At 44.9% G+C, this 22,689-nt stretch overlaps 1 protein-coding gene across 6 annotated transcripts in view; it reads left to right on the forward strand.

The window, feature by feature from the left end:
• The first annotated feature begins 518 nt into the window (after positions 1–518).
• Positions 519–22,689, forward strand: part of FGFR3 (fibroblast growth factor receptor 3) — a 173,072-nt gene continuing 150,901 nt past the window's right edge. For 4 of the 6 annotated variants that reach the window (XM_068275813.1, XM_068275830.1, XM_068275839.1 and 1 more), the window contains exons 1-2: positions 519–596; positions 3,526–3,771. In XM_068275813.1, coding sequence (XP_068131914.1) covers positions 3,603–3,771 — 169 coding nt within the window. In that variant the 5' untranslated portion in view covers positions 519–596; positions 3,526–3,602. Of the gene's footprint in view, positions 597–3,369; positions 3,392–3,525; positions 3,772–4,462; positions 4,542–22,689 lie in introns of those variants that run through there. The other 2 variants (XM_068275822.1, XM_068275856.1) reach the window with 2 other exon arrangements.

Below are 22,689 nucleotides of genomic sequence, written 5' to 3' on the forward strand. Positions count from 1 at the left end.
TTCCAATCGATATCCAATCGAAAAAATGATTGGAAATCTGAACAGAATTTCTTCTGTATCCAATCGATACTAGATCTGAATATCTGAACCGTTGCTGGAAATATTGAATGTAAAGTGAAAATTGTGTGTATATGGCCATTGGCCACTACACAACCCGCAGTGTCCACAGACACGGCTGATGCACAGCAGCCTCCGATGCTAGCAGATGTCCCGGCACAGCTAGAGTTAATCCCCTCCGACTCCCCCAGGAGAAGACACACGTCCTACTACATGCAGGAGGTCCGTGACGTCACCCTGCAGAGGCGCGGCCTACCCGCAGCAAGGGCGTGGTTACGCCGACAGGCACGCCCCCTCCAGCTGGAGACACTGCCAGTAGGAGGAGTCGCTCACTCGCTGGCGGTCCGTGACGTCACGCAGCAGAGGCGCGGTTTGCCCGGAGTAAGGGCGTGTTTACGCGTAACAGGCACGCCCCCTCCTGCTGGAGATGCTGTCAGGAGGTGGAGTCGCTCAGTCTCCGGCGCTCAGTCTGCCTCTGTGCTGCAGCAAGATAGGAGCCAGCGCTGGCTAGACGGATCCCGGCTGTCCCCGAGCAGCAGGTAGGTGTGCTGCTACACATGTGGACTTATCCTAGCATCCCTGCATGGAGCCCTCCGGAGCAGCGTGCAACTTGCAGGAGTCCCCGGACTTTGCTGCCTGCAAAGTGCACCAGATCCCCCCCCAATCTCTCCTCTGGGATGTGCTGCAATTACTCCATCCTAAGCTTGTGTGCTGCGACTGGTGGACTCCTCTGATCAGCAACTTGCAGGCATGTGACAGCAGTACCCCTGGGGTGCTCCATGGAGGATGTTTCTTACTGCTGCCTAGGCATGGGCACCTCACTGGAGTCTACACTACTTCTACAGGCTGCTAAAAAAGTCCTGATCAACTCATCTGGGGGTGATGAGAAAATCCCCCAGTGCGAAGAGAAATTAGATTTTTTTGTGTTTTACCATCTTCTGGACCAACAACGCTGGGATTAAAATAAATTCAACCATATTTTGTTGTATTCAGTTCCAAATTGCTATAAAAAGTGATTTTCTTGTAGTGAAATGGATGCCTAGTGCAAAAACAATTCCTATTTTTTTTTTTACCAAAACTTGGCACAAATCAGTTACTTCAAATTATTGCTAGCGATGGCAGAAAGTGATTCTTGCGGTGTTGCCCCCAACAACGTTATTATTTAGTATTTATATATCGCCAACATATTCCGCAGCGCTGTACAGAGTATTTTGTCTTGTCACTTCACTGTCCCTCAGCGGAGCTCACAATCTAATCCCTCCCATAGTCCTATGTCTATATAGTGTAGGCTATGTATTGTAGTAAAGGGCAATTGAGGGGAAAGCCAATTAACTGTATGTTTTTGGGATGTGGGAGGAAATCAGAGTGTCTGGGGGAAACCCATGCAGACACTGGGAGAACATACAAACTCTGTGCAGATAGTTCCCTGGCTGGGATTCGAACCATGGACCCAGCGCTGCAAGGTGAGTGTGCTAACCACTACGCCACCATGCTGCTCAACATCTGTGGCATTGGCAGTTTTACTATCCAGGGGCTATGTTACAATAGACATTTTCAGATAAAACCACCCCCTATCTGTATCTCTGCCGAGGAGATGCGAAATGCATTAACTGGAGGCTAGCACTGCTCTATCAAACCTAGCTTAGTAGATGGAACCTACCTATATGCCCCCAAATGCCCTTGTCATCCTATATCCAATCTGTTCCACTCCTGACTGAATACTCCCAAATTCTGCCTTCTCTTGCTCTGCCCATTCTCCTTTTATAAACCGTTTCTATACTTCACCCCCTTTATTAGGGGTAGTGCATATGTTAGTATATCGCCATGTGTAGTGAGCGCTCAGGCAATGCTAGCACGAGTGGACTGTTGGATGTGGCTGCTCATGTTGCTTTATGCAAAACTGCGAGGGGGGATTTTGTCATCGTATGGCAGATCGCAGTGAAACGAGGCATTCTGATGAGCTATCCGTGTCTTCTAGGCGTTCATACCCTGCTGAGAGCCATTAATGTTAAACTTCTGGTCAGTTTAAAGGATAACCAAGTCCGTTTATTCACCCCGATCACAGTGGTTTCTCCTGGGGCAAGAAAAAAGTGGGCAAATACAAGGGTTAATTTTATTCTAAACAAGAAAGACTTGATCGTTGATTAATGAGTATTTTTGAACAAAAGACGCAATGGGAAAACTTTTGGAGCGTAAAAGTGACAAAAAGAGATGTTTGTAAAGAACACAAGCAAAAGGCTTGAATAAAATAGTGGCTAGCTGGGACCCACTTTTTTTTCCCAAAAATGCTTTGCGATTGTAAGTGGATGGAGCAGATCCCACTGGATCGATTGCAATTAGGCAAATCGCAATCACAGGATATGCAGCATTTTGGGAGCATTTCCATTCTAATGTATAGGGGAAGGGAAGTCGCTTACAAAGCGCTACCTCAAATCGCCAGCGATTACGATAGCGCTTTGTAGTGGGTACCAGATCGAAGACCCTCTAGAAAAATGTCATTTAGGAAGAATTCATTTTCTAGTGATGCGTGCGGGGATAAGCTGATGTTTCTACTACGTCTTTCTGATTTTTAAATTATTCCTTTTAAATAATGTTTATCCCCCCCTTATATTGGAAAGAAATCTGTGTAGCTGCCATTTATATAAGTACAGTTTGTGCAATCAGGTTTAGTTTATTGCAAATGGGCATCTTGGAAAAGTCAGGTAGCCAAAGAAGCTATATTGTCACACTATTTTCCTGCCTTATCTGTATGTTTTTGTAGTGTGGGAGGAAACCAGAATGCCCAGATGAAACCCATGCAGAGATAGGCAGAACATACAAACTCCATGCAGATAGTGCCCTGGCAGGGATTTGAACCAGTGACCCTGTGCTGCTAGGTGAGAGTGCTAACCTCTATGCCATCATGCGCTGCGTAATATGTCGGCGCTTTATAAATACAAGTAAATAAAATCATGCTGCCCATGGCATATCTGGGCACAAATGGTATAAGGTACTTCCAAGAGAGGACATCTCAATACGGAATCCAGGAGCCAGCAGCAAATATACAAGAACTGGCTTCATTGCAAGCAATCAGGGAAAAAAAAACCTCAAAATTTAGGAGCAAGCTGTAATATTTAGGGAGGCTTGGCTACCTGGCCCTTGGGACTTGTTCAGCCATGACATAATCTGCCTTATAGTGTACATTACTCAATAACCAATCAGATAGTGACTACAGCTATGTACATACTTAACATTTCTGTTCATCAAAATGACAATTAGTGGTTGAGCATGATGGTTCGCTAACAGCTACTTCAGTGACACTTGGTGGACACCTGTATACAGTTCATATTCTTGTGTACGTAGCTCAAGTCAGGTTGGCTTTTGGTTGTGTTGCTTTTGACTTTATCCTAGCCACGGTGACAAATCCCTGCAGAAGCCTACAATGTGTCTGGAGTGATTTGTTAAAGCTGATTTTTCTGTATCTCGCAGGTCCCCGGCTCATCGGTCCTGAAGAGCAGCAAGGATTACGTTGCTGAACCAGCCGGAGCGAAGTATGCAACCAGAGGATGCCTGAGGCTGGAGGGGGCTGCGGACTGTCCCCCTGCAGAGGGATCCCAGTGGGAATGATCACTTTGTGGTGCGCTCTGTGCCTGTTCCTGGTGACGGTGTGCGGAGTGCCCGCTGCCAGGCTGCCCATCGCAGAAGCCGAAGAGGACAGAGCAGATAGGAAAGCAGGTAAGGAGGTGGATACACCCTCATGTCCGTTTACAAAGGGTTTCGCAAACACGCACATGTTTGCTTGTCCAGGGACCAGAAAGCGCCTCTCCCCCTGTGAGCAGCATGGAGTACTCCTCAGGCAGGCAGCCCTGGCTCTGGATTAAACTTCTTATGAGAAATGCAAATGTCCATGTTGTCCCAGGCTTGTAGCAGGAGGGCAGCAGGGGGGGTATTGTTTGAGCACACTAATTAATCATGGGGCTGCTTGACTTGCAGATTAACTCCTCTGGTGCTGCTGGGGGGAGATCTGCATGACACTGGGACCTGTTTATTTGTTGACAGTGCCTAATGTGTATAGGGCACTGTACAATGCTGAGTGCTATGGGCAGCCTGCAATAAACAATTATACTCAGGTCTGCTAATGACAGCCGGTCTCCATTGTTCCAAAGTGCTAATCTGTATGCTGCGTTTACCTAAGGAGTAGTTAGAGATTGTTTAATGAGGGAGGTTTTAGCACCATATTTGTGGCCATTGTATTGAATTATTTATGGTGTTGGCTGTAATGTAATCCATTACAGAGCGGTGGTGCTACCTTAGGGGAACCTACAGTGACTGTGAAAGCTGCTGGCCTCATTCTGTATAATGCCAGTTGCCCGTGTGCCTGGCTTCAGTGGCGAGCCACACACCTGCATCAAGCGTGCAGATGGAGCACCTGAACTAAAGGTACCCATACACCATGGATATTCATCTGACAGTGTCTTGTGAAATCCACAATGGTTTGGCCATAGGTATGTTAGTGTAAAATCTAACAAGCATCTTTCACTGTTACCCCTTTGTTTGCTACAGGAATTGGCAAAAATAAACTGTCATATGTCAAAACCTCTTTACGATCATTCAGGTCTCTGGATACGACAGTCAGACGGTTTCAGTTAATGGTTTTCTGGTGTGTCACTCATAAGTGGACAATTGATTTGTTCAATGATGTCTCTACATTTGACAAACTGTTTATTCAGAAAAGGGTTTAGATGAAATGGGGCTCTAGGTAAGAGAGCAGTATTTGCCAACCACTGATGATCACCTGGCTTTTTTTTAGTAAGATTTGGTTGGGGCTCGCATCCACCAGGCCCTAGACTCTCTCTCCAGGCCCTAGGCAACTGCCTAGGTTTGCCTTGTGGATGATGCGGCTTTGAGTTTATCCGCTGTGTTCTGAGCACAACGACTTGTCATTAGATGATCCTCCACTTTATGGGACGCTTTAGTGCTTACTCCAGTTTAGTGACTCAAGAAATATGTTGAAGGTAGAAAATCACAATGGCAGACAAGCAGCTAGGGGCATATTTTAGATGATCAGCATTAGCAGCATATATACAGTGGACCAATACAGGTCCACTTTAAGAACTTGCAGATATACTGTAAATGTCTTGGTATTCAGCCATTTCCCGGGAAGCCTGGTGATGCTCTGTTGGTAGGGATCAGGCTGGGGTCAACCGGGGACAATAGCCGTGGAGCAGGTTGGAAAACCATTGCCTGAGGACTGTTGCCTAACCACCTATCAGAAATGCTGATAGTACCACGGCTCCCTCCTCCCCTCTGTGTAAAAAGAACAGAAACGATTGGCTGAGCTCAGTACAGTCGGATGCTGCGATACTAATTCATTTTTTGCAATTTATGAATTGCCAGTTTTTATGCTGTCCTGTTTTGTCTATGGTAGTCTGAGTTCCATACCTCTCTGGTCAGGAGTGGCTAACTACATTGAAAATTACTGCCAGAAAGCCAGAAGTGCCTCCCTCAGGCTTGATTACATATGAGGTCCATTATGACTATATGTGTCTATATTGAACAGTAATATTGGCTCATTACATATGCAGGCAGTGCTTTCTGTTCATTAGCGCTACACAAGATTTGTTTCTTTATTCCTCTCTCAGCACAAGTCTAAAATGATGTGTAAATGTTAGTGCCTGTTGGCCAGTAGTTGGCTCAGCTGAGCTGCAATTGCTGTTGTGTGGAGAGGGAAAGGGGGAGCAAGAAGTTCAGTGTTCTCCCCAGAATTTTTTCCCAGCCGGTTGGCATGAAAAAGTAGCCGGGTGAGATGAGAGAATGCAAGGCCAACGCTTCTCTGCACAACTTTGCTTACAGCAGAGGAGGAAGTAAGCCGATGACAGCCGGGTGCTGACTAAAATTAGCCGAGTGGAGCACTCAGCTAAAAGAACCTGGGGAAAACACTGAGGCTTGCCTGGACTAAATGATTGGAGGAAAAGTTCCAATGTGGCAGACTGCTGGTAGTTGCAGAATTTTGAGGGGGGGGGGGGGGGGGTAGAGAGCCGGGGATACTTCAGCAGAGGGCAGACTATCAGCTGAAATGATCATGAAATAACGTTTTGTCCTTCAAATGTGAAATCTGCACAGGGCTTGGGCCATGGCTCAGACTGGTGAAGATGGCAAATTCTCTCTGGCTAATTGGTTTTATCTTTGTAGTTGTTCTACAGGGAAAAGTGATGGGCATAAAATATATTCAGTGTAAGTGTTACTGTAGTCATTCAGATTGTGCATCCATTGCAAAGATTTTTATCTATAAAAGACCACTCAGCAAAAAAGTAAGCAGTTAAAATTTGACAGGGCCGACAGGTTTTGGACTAGTCAATCTCCTCTTGGGGGGATTCTCAGAGTTTTCTTTGATTTCAAAAGCATTTCCTGAATCACAGTTGCCAAGTCTAACTGACTAAATAGTGAGTAGGGAAGCTGGCTGGTATCTTACTCTTTTGGCAGTTAAACTGCTGTTCAGGAAATGCTTCTGCAAACAAAGAAAATCTTGACAATCCCTCATGAGGAGTTGGACTAGTTCAAAACCTGTCCTGTCAAAATTGGTCACATTGTTGATCGGATGGTCGATCAGCCGCCAAGTCGGTAGACGTATGGCAACCTTAAGAATTCATAACATATAATGCTGCAGTGTATTGCATACACCTTAATTTCCATTACATGTGCATACTACACCCCAGTGATCTGTTTGCGCTCTGCATTGTTATCTTCTGGTGAGAATCAGGTTTGTCTGTGAAATCATATTTTTTGTGTTTATAACGTTTTTTTTTTTTTTTGAAAAGCCTGTTGCTGTAAATGTACAGATCTCTGTTACCTCTTATGACGTGTGGACCGAAGCAGCCAGATAGCATTGTGTGGCTTTGCTCCGGAATAGTTTATGTTGGATAAACTTGTGTACTGCTGTCCTCTCCTGCTTGTGAAAGGCGGGCACTTATGTCTGTGGGCCGTGATTATGCTTCCCTGCTGGCTGCATGCGTGGCTGAGCCAATGGGATGTCATTTCCTTGTGGACACATATAGGAATTACACCCACCAACTTACTGAACTGATTGCTATGGATGGTTAATGGTTTATAAGCTTCTCTTATTCTTTATGTGCCCTCAGCTGCTGCTGTAAAGGCAGTAATAATTTGGAGAGTATAGTGGATCCGAGATACATTTTTACTCGTTGCATACCGGTAATTGTGTTCCTTACATATAGTGTATAGGGCATTCCTCAAGCCAAATACTTTTTTTTTTTTTTTTTTAATACTCTAATTCCCTATAAACTAAACAAGCCTCGCCCACAGCTCCTTTTGTGCCTTGGCACTGTAGCAAGGGCTTATGGAAGCTCAGTCTGGGCAGGAGAAGGAGGAGGTTACTAGCCAGAGATTTTAGAGGCAGAGGGGAGGAGGAGAGGGGACTGAATTTACACACAAGCAAGCTGATAGCATCTCCAGCCCTCAGCCTGTGACAAACAGATCATGGCTGCCCTCATTGTATCACAGGAATAAATAAAATAAAAAAAATCAAAATGTTGAAGCTGTTTTCAGCTAGATATGCTGTGTAAACTATATCTAAACTTCAGATAAGATATATAGACAAGTTACTTGTTAGTTAGTTTTTCATGTCGGATCCGCTTTAAAGGACAACTGAAGTGAGAGGTATATGGAGGCTGCCATATTTATTTCCTTTTAAGCAATACCAGTTGCCTGGCAGTCCTGCTGATCCTCTGTCTCTAATACTTTTAGCCATAGACCCTGAACAAACATGCAGCAGATCAGGTGTTTCTGACATTGTCAGATCTGACAAGATTAGCTGCATGCTGGTTTTTGGTATTGTTCAAACACTACTGCAGCCAAATAGGCCAGCAGGGCTGCCAGGCAACAGGTATTGTTTAAAAGGAAATAAATATGGCTGCCTCCATATCCCTCTCGCTGCAGGTTCTCTTTAAAATTCAACTTTTTTTTTTCCACAGGTAGCGGAATCGGCAGGGGCTGAAGCATAACTTTGCACAAGGCTAACAAGTTTAGGAGAGCTATTGATTTGACTACCTAAAATCATTACGCTTCCTAATCTGACCAGTGCTGTGCAGTGTTCCATTTTGGGTGCATACACACATCTAATTTAGATTGGACAATCTCTGACCAATTTTACCACTTTTGTGTAATATGAGAACCAACAGATTTTGAAGACTGTGAGCAGATTGTGTAGGTAAGCCCTTATGCCTGGTACACATGATGAGATTTTCTGGCAGATTTACTGCCAGATCGAGTTATATCCAACATGTCCGATCGATTTCCCATAGATGTGAATGGAAAGTCGATCAGAAAATTGATCGGAAATAAGATCAGACAAGTTGGAAATAGTCAATCTGACAGTAAATCTGTCAGAAAATTGCATTGTGTGTACACTGCAGTGTGCCTTATTTACTTGCCAGATCGTTTATTTCCAACATATCCAATCTGATTTCTGATCTATTTTTCCATTCACTTCTGTGGAAAATCGATTGGACATGTTGGAAGTAATCAATCTGACAGTAATTCTGCCCGAAAATGTATCTAGCATAATACTACATGAAAGTGGTCAAATTGGCCTATCAAAATTGGATGTTTGTACCTCTCAATTCTGGTTCGCAAAGTTCTGTAGTCCAAACAAGTTTAAAGCACCACTGAAGTGAGAAGATATGGAGGCTGCCATATTTCCTTTTAAACAATACCAGTTGCCTGGCAGTCCTGCTGGTCTATTTGGCTGCAGTAGTGCCTGTATATGTGTCCTGCAGCCAAGCGCCGATGTGGGAATTGTTACTTTTGGAGATTTTTAGATTGAAATGAACAGCTCATTTTTAAGAAGATCAAGTTGCAAAAAATCTTGTTGCCCTGTCCCTGAAAACAGCTTTTTCTTTCTGCTCCTGAAACGTTTGTTTGTCTAGCCAGAGTTTAAATGCCCTAACAAAAGAGTTCTAGAATTCCTGTTGTGCCAACAGACATGAGCAAGTTCTTCCAGGCAAAGCCCTATTGTGATTGTTATCATTGGATCTGTCAGTCAAGCGATCATTGTGTCCAGCTATCCCCCCTCCCTTACTAACGATTCAGGCATTAGTCACAATTGTTCAAATGTTTGCAGCTGAAAACTTTGGGGGCATATTCACAGTGGGACGTTGCGTTGTAATGCCACGGTAAAGTTGCAACGCAGCATTACAATACAGTGCAAAAAAAAAAGGTGGTAGCGCATATTAACGCTACGTTACCATGGCATACAGTAGATACAGTGGAGCATACAGGCAACGAAAAGTATGCCTCTCTGTATCTGTGTAACGTCTGCGTTTAGGGTCCTCTTCCACTGCAAAACGTTTTTTGACCAATTTTGATCTGCATATTTTTTTTTATGCATGTGCGTTTTTCTGGTTGGCAAGTGTTGTCTTGATTCTTGAAAATGGATACTAGTGGTTAATGCAATACAAAACGCAAACACATTTCTATGCGGTTTTCATGCGTTCCTATACTTTACATTGAAACGCAAAAACGCAGCATAATCGCACAGACATGCCTTTGCGGGTTTTTTTTAAAAATTGGAACGCAGCAGTGGAAAAGGCCACCCAAGATTTGTATTGTAAACAGGCTGCACTTAAGAATCAGCAAACGCATGCGTTTTGCATTTTTGGCAAAAATGCAGCTAATGGGAAAGGGCCCCAAGGACCTGTACACACTGCTGCGCCCGCGCTGTGTTTTTAAAATTGCATGCAATTTTTAACCTCCTGGGCGATTAATCTCGAGCTGAGCTCGGGGTATGTCTCGCAGGAGGATTTCTCAGGAAGATTTGTATAATTTTTTTTTTTTTTTGTTACACGCAGCTAGCACTTTGCTAGCTGCGTGTAACTTCCGATCTGTCGCTACCCGCAGTGCCGCGCAGCCCCCCCAGACCCCTTGCGCAGCCTGGCCAATCAGTGCCAGGCAGCGCTGAAGGGTGGATCGGGACAACCTCTGACGTCACAACGTCGGTGACGTCATTCCCGCCCCGTCGCCATGGCGACCGGGAAGCCCAGCAGGAAATCCCGTTCTGAACGGGATTTCCTGCTTACTCTGATCGCCGAAGGCGATCGGAGTGGGTGGGGGGGATGCTGCTGCACAGCGGCTATCATGTAGCTAGCGCTAGGCTAGCTACATGATTTAAAAAAAAAAGTGCTGCACCCCCTCCTGGGCGATGTTATTGTATTGCCCAGAGGGTTAAATCACAAAGCCTTCATGAAAATAGAAAAAACGCATCGCACCAGTTTTTTGGGGTTAAATCCCATTAAACCCCAAAATTTGAAACTGTAAATACCATTTTCCTTTGAATGACAGTCTATTTTCCTCATGTAGACCTTATTTCTACTGTGATGCTGGGATTCTGAGAAATGTAACTAGTTCTTTCCACTTTGGGGTGTCACATGGTCACACCTGACTAACCCGCCCACCAGCTAAATCCAGAGAGAAGTGGAAAGCACATTTGACCCATAAAGGGGATATTAAATCTACTGCTTACTTATCTGCATTATTTATACTCACTTATCCTGTTTGCCATTAGACTTTTGCTCGCTCAACTCTGTGTGTCGTTGAGCTTTAAGACGTAGTGTAGTGCAGGCGGTAACTTGTGCCATTATCGTTGTTCTGCCTGCTGTAATGTGAAACCTCCCTGTGCACATTATAATTGCTGCGCGATCTGACGTACGTAATAAGGCTGAGCGATCGCAGGAGAATACCGCGGGCTGATGGAGAACTCAATCCCACCTTTGTTTTTGATGCATTATGTGGTGAGAGTGACAGGCGGCTTTATCCGTGCTTTAATATCGCTATTTTAAGTCTGCTACAGCGAAGGTGAGATGAGCGCAATTACTGTCATAGCGGGACTGAGTGTGAGCACTTAATGCACAGTAACCGGCTCCTCTCCCTCTCTTATTATAACATTAATTCCTCCACTGTACAGTATTAACTACAGTGTGCTGTAGCTTTGTTTTAAAGCGGACATGCAGCATAATAACCTTCTAAAGGGGAACTGAAGAGAGAGTTATATGGAGGCTGCCATGTTTATTTCCTTTTAAGCAATACCAGTTGCCTGGCAGCCCTGCTGATCCTCTGCCTCTAATACTATTAGCCATAGCCCCTGAACAAGCATGCAGCAGATCAGGTGTATCGAACGTTAAAGTCAGATCTGACAAGACTAGCTGCATGCTTGTTTCTGGTGTTATTCAGATACTACTGCAGAGAAATAGACCAGCAGGGCTGCCAGGCAACTGGTATTGATTAAAAGGAAATAAATATGGCAGCCTCCGTATACCTCTTACTTCAGTTCCCCTTTAAAGGACAACTGAAGCAAGAGGTATGTGGAGGCTGCCATATTTCCACTGATCTATTTGGTTGCAGTAGTGTCTGAATAATACCAGGAACAGGCATGCAGCTAATCTTGTCAGATCTGACAATGTCAGGAACACCTGATCTGCTGCATGCTTGTTCAGGGGCTATGGCTAAAAGTATTAGAGGCAGAGGTATTGCTTAAAAGGAAATAAATATGGCAGCTTCCATATCCCTCTTGCTTCAGTTGTCCTTTAAAGAAAAACATGTCTTTGTTGCAGCTGATACAAATGCGGCAATAAATCTGCAGTGTGTCTATTTCCTGCTTTCATGGAAGTAGACATATATAACATCCTGTAATTACAAATTAGCTGCTCTGCTGAGGCAGCTAGCTGATAAAGTCGAGAGATAAAATTATAGTAGTGATTAGTCACTGATGAAGAGGGATTAGACAGGCTAAACTCTCTAAATATATACAGGGTGCATTTCTCTGTTTTCCTTCTGTCATGTGCAAGCGTTCCAGTCCACTTTAAGCCTGAGTCAGCGTGTTCTTGCTCTAGGGGTTTGCTGCTGCTGTTTGCTCAGGTGAGAGCTGGTACTGCAGCCTGTGTAAATGGTCACAAAGAGGGCCTGTATGCTCCGCTGAGCTTGGAAGCTTCCATAGCCACAGGCTGGCCTCTTGGTTTACCCACTGACTGACTGACTGCTTATTCACATGGAGAAGTGCAGTAAAGTCATCAGAAAATATCTGACGTTAAAGGACAACTGTAGCAGAAGGTCTATGAAGGCTGCCATATTTATTTCCTTTTAAACAATACCAGTTGCCTGGCAGCCCTGCTGATCTATTTGGCTGCAGTATTTTAGTTAAGTATTTATATAGCGCCGACCTCTTCTGCAGCGCTGTACAGAGTGTATTGTCTTGTCACTAACTGTCCCTCAGAGGGGCTCACAATCTAATCCCTGCCATAGTCATAAATCTTTGTATCGTATACTATCATAGTCTATGGCCAATTTTAGGGGAGAAGCCAATTAACTTGTCACTTGTGTGTTTTTGGGGTGTGGGAGGAAACCGGTATGGTTTAAAAGGAAATAAAATATGGCAGCTATCTCATTACTCTCACTTTAGGTAAACTTTAAAATCAAACGCCTCTTTATTGAAAATTGCTGCCGTTACCATCAGCGTTCTACAAGACGTTTGCGCATATTTTTTTTCCATCGGCTATGAATTTCCAAATCGGTCTGAAGCTGAACTAGCATTTCTCTTAAACTTTTGAATTTGTGGAAATTTCCTACCTATCCACATGAGTAATAAGCAGCACTACGGCCGGGTTCACACTGTACCTGATCCAAACCATATCCGTCAGAAACTGATCTGTTTTCCATTCCGTCTGATCCATTGACACACGTTTTACATATGTTTCACTCCGCAACAATATGTTCCGCTATAATATTACGCTATGAAGGAAATCTATGATCTTTTTGTACGATACAGGTACGTTTTCAAGCCAGTCTGATCAGTATTGTCCGGTTTCCATTAAGATACATTGCGTACGTCAATCATTCAGGTCCATGTCAGTTCCGTAAAAATGGTACATTTCGGGAACGTCCGATCAGTTTAGCGGAATGTAGGAAGCAGATCCGTTTTTAAAATACCAATGTGAACTTTCCCATTTGAATTGCATTGCATCCATTTTTTTAGCCCAATGTGTACCAGCTCTTAGTAGGAGCCGCCCTTTTTTCTGCGCACCTTTTTGCAGTTTTCCTTTACATTCTGCTGCCCCCGTAACACGCATTTTAATGCCTTCACACACGTTACGACAGGACTCAAGTGGTAACGTAGCCTAAGTGAATCCATATTCTGCAGCAGTATTATAAAGGGTTAATGTACATTATAAATAGAGCCCCTGGGTAATGGCTGGTGCAGTGTGCAGAGATTCAGAACTGGGAATTTTATATTTCGCTGTAACAGATTGCTTTAATGAAGTGTATCTCAGCTGCAGGTCCAGCTTGTGTTTATGTGTAATCACAGCTTGTCAGTGAATGCAGATATTTATATATTACATTACCGAAGGATTTACTACTCAGAGAAAGTTGTTTTTGTTGAGCTCAGTTTGGATAGTCTGCAGAGAAACAGACAGTAGTTCAGTTTTTCCACCTCGTATATATGACTGCTTGTTATATCTAAAGACCAAAGCTGGCCAGTAAGTAATGCTGGGTACACACCATGCATTTTCCCGCTTGATCCGCGGGTGGATCGGGATCGATTTGACTATTTCCGACATGCTCGATTCGGGCTTCAATCGCTCCTGCCATCGATTTGCATGTTAAGTATGCAAAATTGATGGCAGGAACGATTGAAGCCCGAATCAAGCATGTCGGAAAAAGTCGAATTGATCCGGATCGAGCGGGAAAACGCATGGTGTGTACCCAGTATAAGTGTTCTGGTACTCTGCTGGTAGACAGGAGTGTACATGATGCCCAGGTTAAGGGATAGATAGGAGCCTAGACAGCGCTCTGGGGGTGAGGGTAAACTAAAGACATGAGATGAGGGTAGACTGGAGTTTAGAGGATGCCCCAGGGGTTTGGGGTAGATGTGAACTAAGATGCCCCAGAGGTTCAGGGTAGATGGGATCTAAGAGGATGCCCCAGAGGTTCAGGGTAGATGGGAGTTTAGAGGGTACTCCAGGGTTGGGGTTCAGGGTAGATGGGAGCTTTGAGGGTACTCCAGGGTTCAGGGTAGATGGGAGCTAAGAGGATTCCCCAGTGGTTCAGGGTAGATGGGAGCTAAGAGGGTGTTCCAAAGGTTCAGGGTAGATGGGAGCTTAGAGGGTGGCTCAGAGTAGATGGCAGTGTAGAGAGTGCCCTGGGGTTCACAGTAGGTGGGAGTTAAGAGGGTGACTCAGGGTAGATGGTAGCTAAGAGTGTACCCTGGGGTTTAGGGTAGAAGGGAGCTTAGAGGGTGTGCAAGAGATCCAGGTAGAACTGAAAAGTAAGTTGGCACTAGCAACTAATATTGCTTCAAATAATGCAGCTTGCCTGAGCAAGGGAAACCATTTGACTCAGATAATGAGTTTTGGCTATGTTGATGTGCCCCATTGAGTCATGGGAAATGCCATTATAATGATCGGACCATTTATTGCCAAATGTATCCTATCCGCAGTTTCAGTCTGTGGATTGTCCATGCTTGCATTGTTACTTTGCTTTGTATATTGTCACATTATTACTTCAATAGCTGTTATCTGGTTAGCTGGTATCAAACTTTGTAGCAGTGCAATAAAGTAAAGTAACTTTATGATTCATATTGTTGCTTGGCTAGAGCAAAGTGGGTGAATTTATCAAGATGAGCGCATAGAAGACTGTAGCAATACGAGGAGTCTGATTGGCTGGGCTGAGCAGAAAACTTGACTTGGATGAAAATCATTCACAAGCATGCCCAATCGATAATTTGGCCATTTTCTGGTCGAAAGTATCAATCAAGCATGTTGGGGAATCTCGGGCCAATGTGGTCGATCAGATGCACAGTGGTATCGGCGTGTGATATCGCAACAAACGCAATTGAACCCACGACTGCCACCCCCCCCTAATGTCAATGTGTGACACGTACACCACTGCCACATGGGGCTCGAATGGGGAGGCTAGAGCAGCTGGAACGGGTGAGACTTTGGGGGGGACACATTATTATTTGGTGGGGAGAGCGGCGGAGGCGATATCACGAGGCCATTTCCTAAGAGATTTCATGCTGGAATGGATTGGGAATCTACCTGCAGTGTATGGGTAGCCTTACTTTGGGCACTCCTTTAAGATCTCCTCAGGTCTGTAGTGGCTATTGACAAAGGGCAGTCTGTGATGCTGACAGAATGGTGAATGCACTGTGACAGCTGGTAGGTCAGGAACATCAGGCAGGTAGAGCTCCCTGCAAACGGGCTGAGGAGTTCCCTAATGTACAGATCTCTCTAGATGGTGATGATGCCCACATGGTCTGGCTCATCACACATGCAGCGAGTAACTTTTCTCCTGGCGGACTCAAAGCGCCAGAGCTGCAGCCACTAGGACGCGCTCTATAGGCAGTAGCAGCGTGGGGGGGGGGGGGGTGTCTGTCCCAAGGTCTCCTACTGAATAGGTGCTGGCTAACTGCACAGAAAGTGATTCGAACCAACATTCGAACCCAGGTCTCCTGTGTCAGAGGCAGAGCCCTTAACCGTTACACTATCCAGCCACAGAGGTACAGTGTTGCCAGTGCCACTCCTGGAGGTACACTGGAGACTTTCTCTCCACATACAAAGGGGCTTTTTTTTTTTTTTTTTTTTCCTCTTAGATCATTTAAACCAGAGCTGTATGTAAAGAGCTCTTTTATACACATAGTCCACGTGTTATTAGGTTATGAGCCCTACTTGTTGTTCAGTCGATTTTGCTTTTACGCTTTAAGCCCTCATTTTCCATAAAGGGGCATGGTGGAGTTTTTTTTTTTCCCCCTTAGTGAGCTAATTCTCCACACGGGGCTATGAAGGCGCTAACAGCTACTGCTTTGTGCTGGCAGTGGCTGCTATAAAACACACATTGAGAGGCAGCATTCTGGAGGTATGTGCGTGTTTGCTAATATGAATGATGTCCATTAGGCTATATAGAGGCGGTGTAGATTTTCATGTCCCCGCAGGGAAGGGGGTCCCACTCCTGGCAAGAAAGAGGCAGATGGTGGAGTTGGTTGCTGAATAGAGTCCAAGCTGCAAAACGCTGGGGGCCTCATCCAGGTCCCCCCCCCACACCCCTATTTTCTATTTTTTCGCCTTTCCTCAGGAGCTGCTGAACACTGAACAATGTTTAATTTTTTTTTCTTCTCTTCCCTCTTTTTATGAATGAAATTGGAGAGGCAGGGGGAGCCGTGAATGTGCGCGCTGTTCATTGGCTGTGACTGAAATGATTAGAGAGGTCAGCAAACTCTATTCTCGCTGCTCAGAGCTGCCGGTCAGTCTATTCAGAGAGGGCAGAATGGGAATCTGTGCTGAGGGAATAGAGAAAAGGGAGGGGACATCATTCACCCCCCCCCCCTTCACAATTTGCATTGGTATTCAGATAAATGTATTACTGCTGGGCAATTTGTGAATGGCAGCTGACATCATGACTGTGTTACGTCTTTACACCCTGGCAGCCTCTGATAATTGCGGTGTGTGGAGAATGACTGCACGGAATGCCGGAGGGTGGTCCAGCCAACGTGAGTCCATTTTGTTCCACAGGTTCCATGTTTGTTTTATGCAGGGTGCTAACTTATGGTGTAATGGGCAGTATAATGGTTAAGGGCTCTTGTCTCTGACATGGGAGACCTGGGTTCAAATCTCTGCTCTTCCTGTTCAGTAATCCTGCACTTATTCAGCTAGGAGGCCTTGGGCAAGACTCCCTAACACTGCTACTGCCCACTGAGCGCACCCTAGTGGCTGCAGATCAAAAGCTTCAAGTTCGCCAGGAGAAAAGCGCAATATAAATGTTATTTGTCTTTACTGCCCACCGAGAGTAAGGCCATGAAAAATGTCTTGGGTATAAAGGGTGGTTTATAATCTGCACCAATTTGTTGCTCATGCTTGGCCATACACGGGCATTTTTTTCTGGCCAATGCAATCATTTTAGTGATGATTTAGGGACTACTCATAGATTGTGAGCGTCCAATAGACCAAGTTTGGACAATAGTGGGGTGGAATAATTGCACGTGTGTATGAGCCTTAATACTCTTAAAGGGAACCTAAACTGAAAAGGATATGGATTTTTCCTTTTGAAATAATGCCAGTTGCCTGACTCTCCTGCTGATCCTGTGTCTCTAATACTTTCATTCACAGCCCCTGAACAAGCATGCAGATCAGGTGCTCTGACTGAAGTAAGACTGGATTACCTGCATGCCTGTTTCAGGTGTGTGATTCAGCCACTACTGCAGCCAAAGAGATCAGCAGGACTGACAAGCAACTGGTATTGTTTAAAAGGAAACATCCATATCCCTCTCAGTTTAGGTTCCCTTTAACACCAGCTTTCCGCCTTCTTTGCAAAAAGACATGGGGGCTCAGTGGCGGCACTAATACCAGTGTCCGTACTCCATATGTCTCAGTCAGCATCTATGTGCTATTTCCTGGGCAACTTCACACACGCGCCCACGTATACACCGGCAACCATGCGGGGATTGTGGTGGAGCCAGCTGCAGATGTGGACAGGTAAAGTATACTGCAACGGAGGAGGCACATTTGACGCGGGGGGGGGGTTGGGGGTGTCATCGGGCCGATGATGCGGCATCACAAAACCAATTCCCAATCGATTTCTGCACGAGATCTATCGGGAATCGGCCTGCGGTTTAAGGGCAGCCGACAGATCTCTCTAAAAGTGGCCACACACGATGCAATAAAATGATCATATTTTACGGCAATTCGATAAAAACGATCGGATCTCCAGAAAAAAATCGAAAGCTTTTTTTCATTCCATTAAAAAATCTGATCGGATTTCCCGTTTTTTTTTTCGGTTTTTATCGATCCGGAATGCCAGATATTTTTCTTCAATCTTTCTAAAGATTGTATGGTGTGTGTTTGTCAGTTTATTAATCTACACACCCTAGCGATTTTGTCATATTTTCCAATCATTTTTATCATAATTGGGGAAAAATTTAACGTGTGTGTGTGTGTGTGTGTCTGTGTGTGTGTGTCTGTGTGTGTCTGTGTGTGTGTCTGTGTGTGTGTCTGTGTGTGTCTGTGTGTGTGTCTGTGTGTGTGTGTGTCTGTGTGTGTGTGTCTGTGTGTGTGTGTCTGTGTGTGTGTGTCTGTGTGTGTGTGTCTGTGTGTGTGTGTCTGTGTGTGTGTGTCTGTGTGTGTGTCTGTGTGTGTGTCTGTGTGTGTGTCTGTGTGTGTGTCTGTGTGTGTGTCTGTGTGTGTGTGTGTGTTTGTGTGTCTGTGTGTGTTTGTGTGTGTGTGTCTGTGTCTGTGTGGTACATTGGTCAGATTTTTTTTAAATGTTACAATCAGTCAGAAAAATGTATTGCAATTCTTAAATTGAACAGATATTTAAAAAATTGTATGGTGTGTGTGTGGCCACCTTTATAATATTCGATTGGAGAGACATTTGTCTCTTGGTTGAATCTGCCCATCATCACTAGATGTATGGCTCTCTATAGTGTTTGTGTACAGTACTTGCACTCCTGTAGATATATCGTACATACAGAGCAGGAAGGAGGAGCTTGTATACAGCACTAGTCACCTGCTCTCTCCTTTCCCAGCGCCAAACCCGGGAAGTCAAGAAACCTCTGACATGTTGAATCCAGTATGTTCCACCGGATCGTAAATTACCTGGGTGGAAGGAGGTGATCTGCGACTACTAGGATGTGCCAATAAATCAACCAGTAAATAACCCACCTGGATATGTTCTATGTTTTTCTCCACTTTGTGTGTTTGACAATTTGCCAGGCAGCTTAGTTAATGCAGAATTTCAGCAAAGACGTTTGTTTGTTTCACAGGGAAAAGCCTCTTTCTGTGGCAGTTTTCAGAGGCAAGATGTTCTCATTAATGAGATTTCACACCTCTTTGTGTCCTATAATTATTAGAATTTTTATTATGTTTTTATATAGCACTGACAGCTTCAGCAGCACTTTACAGAGTACATAGTCATGTCACTGACTGTCCTCAGAGGAGCTCACAATCTAATCCATACCATCCTACCATAGTCCTAGTTTAATGTCCCTACCTTACTATTATTATTTATATACAGTGGGATGCGAAAGGTTGGGCAACCTTGTTAATCATCATGATTTTCCTGTATAAATCGTTGGTTGTTAACATAAAATATGTCAGTTAAATGTATCCTATAGGAGACACACACACTGATATTTGAGAAGTAAAATTAAGTTTTATTAGATTTACAGAAAGTGTGCACTAATTGTTTAAACAAAATTAGGCTGGTGCATAAATGTGGACACCACAAAAAAGAAATTCTGTCAATAGTAGATCCTCCTTTTGCAGAAATCACAGCCTCTAAACCAGGGGTCGCAAACTCAATTTACCTGGGGGGCCGCAGGAGGCAGGTCAGGATGAAGCTGGGCCGCATAAGGAATTTCACAACCGCGGCGCATCGCCGCCTCTGCCCGCCCCTCTCACTCTTCCTTCATAGAGAGGGGCGGGGAGAGGCGGCGATTGGCGTCAGGAGGGGCAGAGCTGAAGGTGAAAGCTCTGCCCCTTCCAGGAAATGCCAGCAGATTGCCCCCCGGGCAATTTGAGGGCTCGGCAGCCCTCGTTTAGCAGCGGGGATGCAGCGGATTACTTGGGAGCACTGAAGCGAACTATAAGGAAGCTTTCGCCAGCGAGGGCCACAAAATATTGTATCGAGGGCCGCAAATGGCCCGCGGGCCGCGAGTTTGAGACACCTGCTCTAAACGCTTCCTGTAGGTTACAATGAGAGTCTGGATTCAGATTGAAGGTATTTTGGACCATTCCTCTTTACAAAACATCTCTAGTTCATTCAGGTTTGATGGCTTCCGAGCATGGACAGCTCTCTTTAACTCACACCACAGATTTTCAATTATATTCAGGTCTGGGGACTGAGATGGTCATTCCAGAACATTGTACTTGTTTCTCTGCATGAATGCCTTAGTGGATTTTGAGCAGTGTTTAGGGTTGTTGTCTTGTTGAAAGATCCAGCCCCGGCGCAGCTTCAGCTTTGCCACTAATTCTTGGACATTGGTCTCCAGAATCTGCTGATAATGAGAGGAATCCATGCATCCCTCAACTTTGACAAGATTGCATCAAGGGATTGTTAGTAATGCGTATTGAGCAGGGCTGTGGAGTTGGAGTCGGAGTCGAGGAGTCGGGGCAATTTTGGGCACCCGGAGTCGGAGTTGGAGTCGTGGTTTCAGAAACTGAGGAGTCTGAGTCAGGAGTCGGAGTCGCATGATTTTTGTACAAAATCCACAACCCTGTTAAGTATTAGACTAAGGAGTCGGAGTCGTAGTCATGGTTTCAGAAACTGAGGAGTCGGAAGATTTTTGTACCGACTCCACAGCCCTGGTATTGAGCGATAACCAATAGTGATCCTCATTCAAACCGATCTGCCAGATTGTATTGGTCTGCATGGGCGATAATGGCATACATACGCAGAGATGCTGAATTCTGTTTGCCTATTTTTTTATTTTTTTTTTAACCTAACTGTTGCCTGAAGCAACCAAACCTTTTATATGTATTTTTACGGCCTGGTTGTTTATGTTCTCCCTCCTCTGTCAGCCGTAAATCTCAGCCTGCGCTAGGCGTCGGAACCGCCGATTTACGCTCAGTGTTCCTTTCTTGTAAACTTGCTTCTTTGGAACGCTGCGTATTCTGTTAGTCATTTCTATTTACAGGGCACAAGTGAGAAATTTCCCCCCCGGGGCGGAGGAGACATCAGGACGAGTCTTGTGAAATACCTCTCCTAACTTTCCCACAGGCGCGCTCCGAGAGAGAGAAACGTTTCTGTCCATATTGTTGCAAACGCGATCTGTCCTTGGGCATTATCTGTGTCTGCGGCAGTAATTGCCTCTAAGAAGATAATTGTCTGTTACAGAACCTTTCTGCTGCTGTGTAATGCATGGAAAATCTTGTGTGTTTTATCTGTGACCCTGGTGATCGGCGTATCACTGATATCCGCTCCCTCGTGCTCCACACAGATATGTATTCCACCCGCGCCGCCTCACACTGGCCAGACGTGGGTGTATTCTATTCTCCTACAGCTCTAGGTGTCTCTGGCTGTTTATCCTTCCATTAAAATAATGCCTCAGCTTATTTCCCACACAGCCTGAGTGAGGGCCAGTGCACACCAACAAGCGCTAGCGTAATCGCAAACGCTCAGCGCTGTTTGAGGTGATTTTTCTAGGCACGTTCCTAGCGATTTTCTAATCATGCCTAGCCATTTTTGGAGCATTGTAGTGTAGCGTTTTTTTATTACAGTAGAGCTGTAACTAAACAGCTTCTGTAACAAAAACGCTTGGAAAATCATTCTGATTTATCGCTTTTCAGAGCGATTTCCCACTTTCCTATACTTAACATTGCGGCTGAATCACCTCAGAAATCAGCAGAAATGCTGCTGGACCCATGTTTGCGTTTGGGAGAAAATCACATCGCTCTGGTGTGCTCCATCCCATCCCAATACATAAGCCAATCGCTTTTCACAGCGCTGGCGTTTTTTAAAAGCGCTCAGAATCGCTGTTGGTGTGCACCAGCCCTGAGTCAGTGGAATGACAGGTTATATTAAATTTTTTTTTTTATACTTTTGGAGAGTTATGTAAACGGATAATGCAAAATGTATTAGTGCACAATGATGCTTAGCTGGCAGTATGTAGGACATCAGGCCCTCATATAGCCTCGCTTTTAACTTCATTGTGTGAAAGTGGACCTGAACTCTTCCACAGGACATAAGGAAAACGCAGAGAAATGCACCCTGTATGTATTTAGAGTTTAGCCGGTCTAATTCCACCTCATCTGTGACTAATTACAACCGTAATTTCATCTCAGTTGTGTCAGCTGGCTGCCTCAGCAGAGCTGCTAATTTGTAAACACATGTTAATCCTATGTCTGCTTCCATGAAAGCAGGAAGTAAACACACCACAGATTTATTTTAGGATTTGTATCAGCTGTAACAGTGTTTTTTTTCTCTTTAAAGGAATACTGTAGGGGGGCCCACACAGCCACTCACTGATGCCCCGCCTCCAATTCACTTCTGGAATTTCAGAATTTAAAGTCTGCAAACCACTGTGCCTGCATTGCCATGTCCTTGCTCCCGCTGAGGTCACCAGGAGCGGCATAGACCATACTGGGCCTGTGCAGTGCACGCTCCTGGTGACATCAGGGGAAGCGAGGACACGGCAACGCAGGCACAGTGGTTTGTAGACTTTAACTTCTGTAATGCCAGAAGTAAACCGGAGGCGGGGCCGGAGCATCAGTGAGTGGCTGAGTGGGCACAGGATGTCTGTGGGGGACCATTAGAAGCCCCAGGTAAGTTCAACTCATTTTTCAGGCTTATACCCGCTTCATCAGGCAATAGATAATTGGAGTACACAACAGCATTTGGTCCGGGTAACACCTGGGGCCTCAGGGAGTGGATGAGTATAAAACTTTTAATTTTATTGATACAAAAGGACAGACACAGGAAACCATTCCATCCACAGGATCAACTGACGCGTATCGGGCTCAAGATATGCCCTTAGTCGTAGTCAACTATGATTAAGGGCATATCTTGAGCCTGATATGCGTCAGTTGATCCTGTGTATGGAATTGTTTCTTGTGCCTGTCCTTTTGTGCCAATAAAATTACTGGTTTGTACTCTAGT

This window comes from Hyperolius riggenbachi, chromosome 1 (genome assembly GCF_040937935.1).
Source record: "Hyperolius riggenbachi isolate aHypRig1 chromosome 1, aHypRig1.pri, whole genome shotgun sequence".
NCBI classification, from domain to species: domain Eukaryota; kingdom Metazoa; phylum Chordata; class Amphibia; order Anura; family Hyperoliidae; genus Hyperolius; species Hyperolius riggenbachi.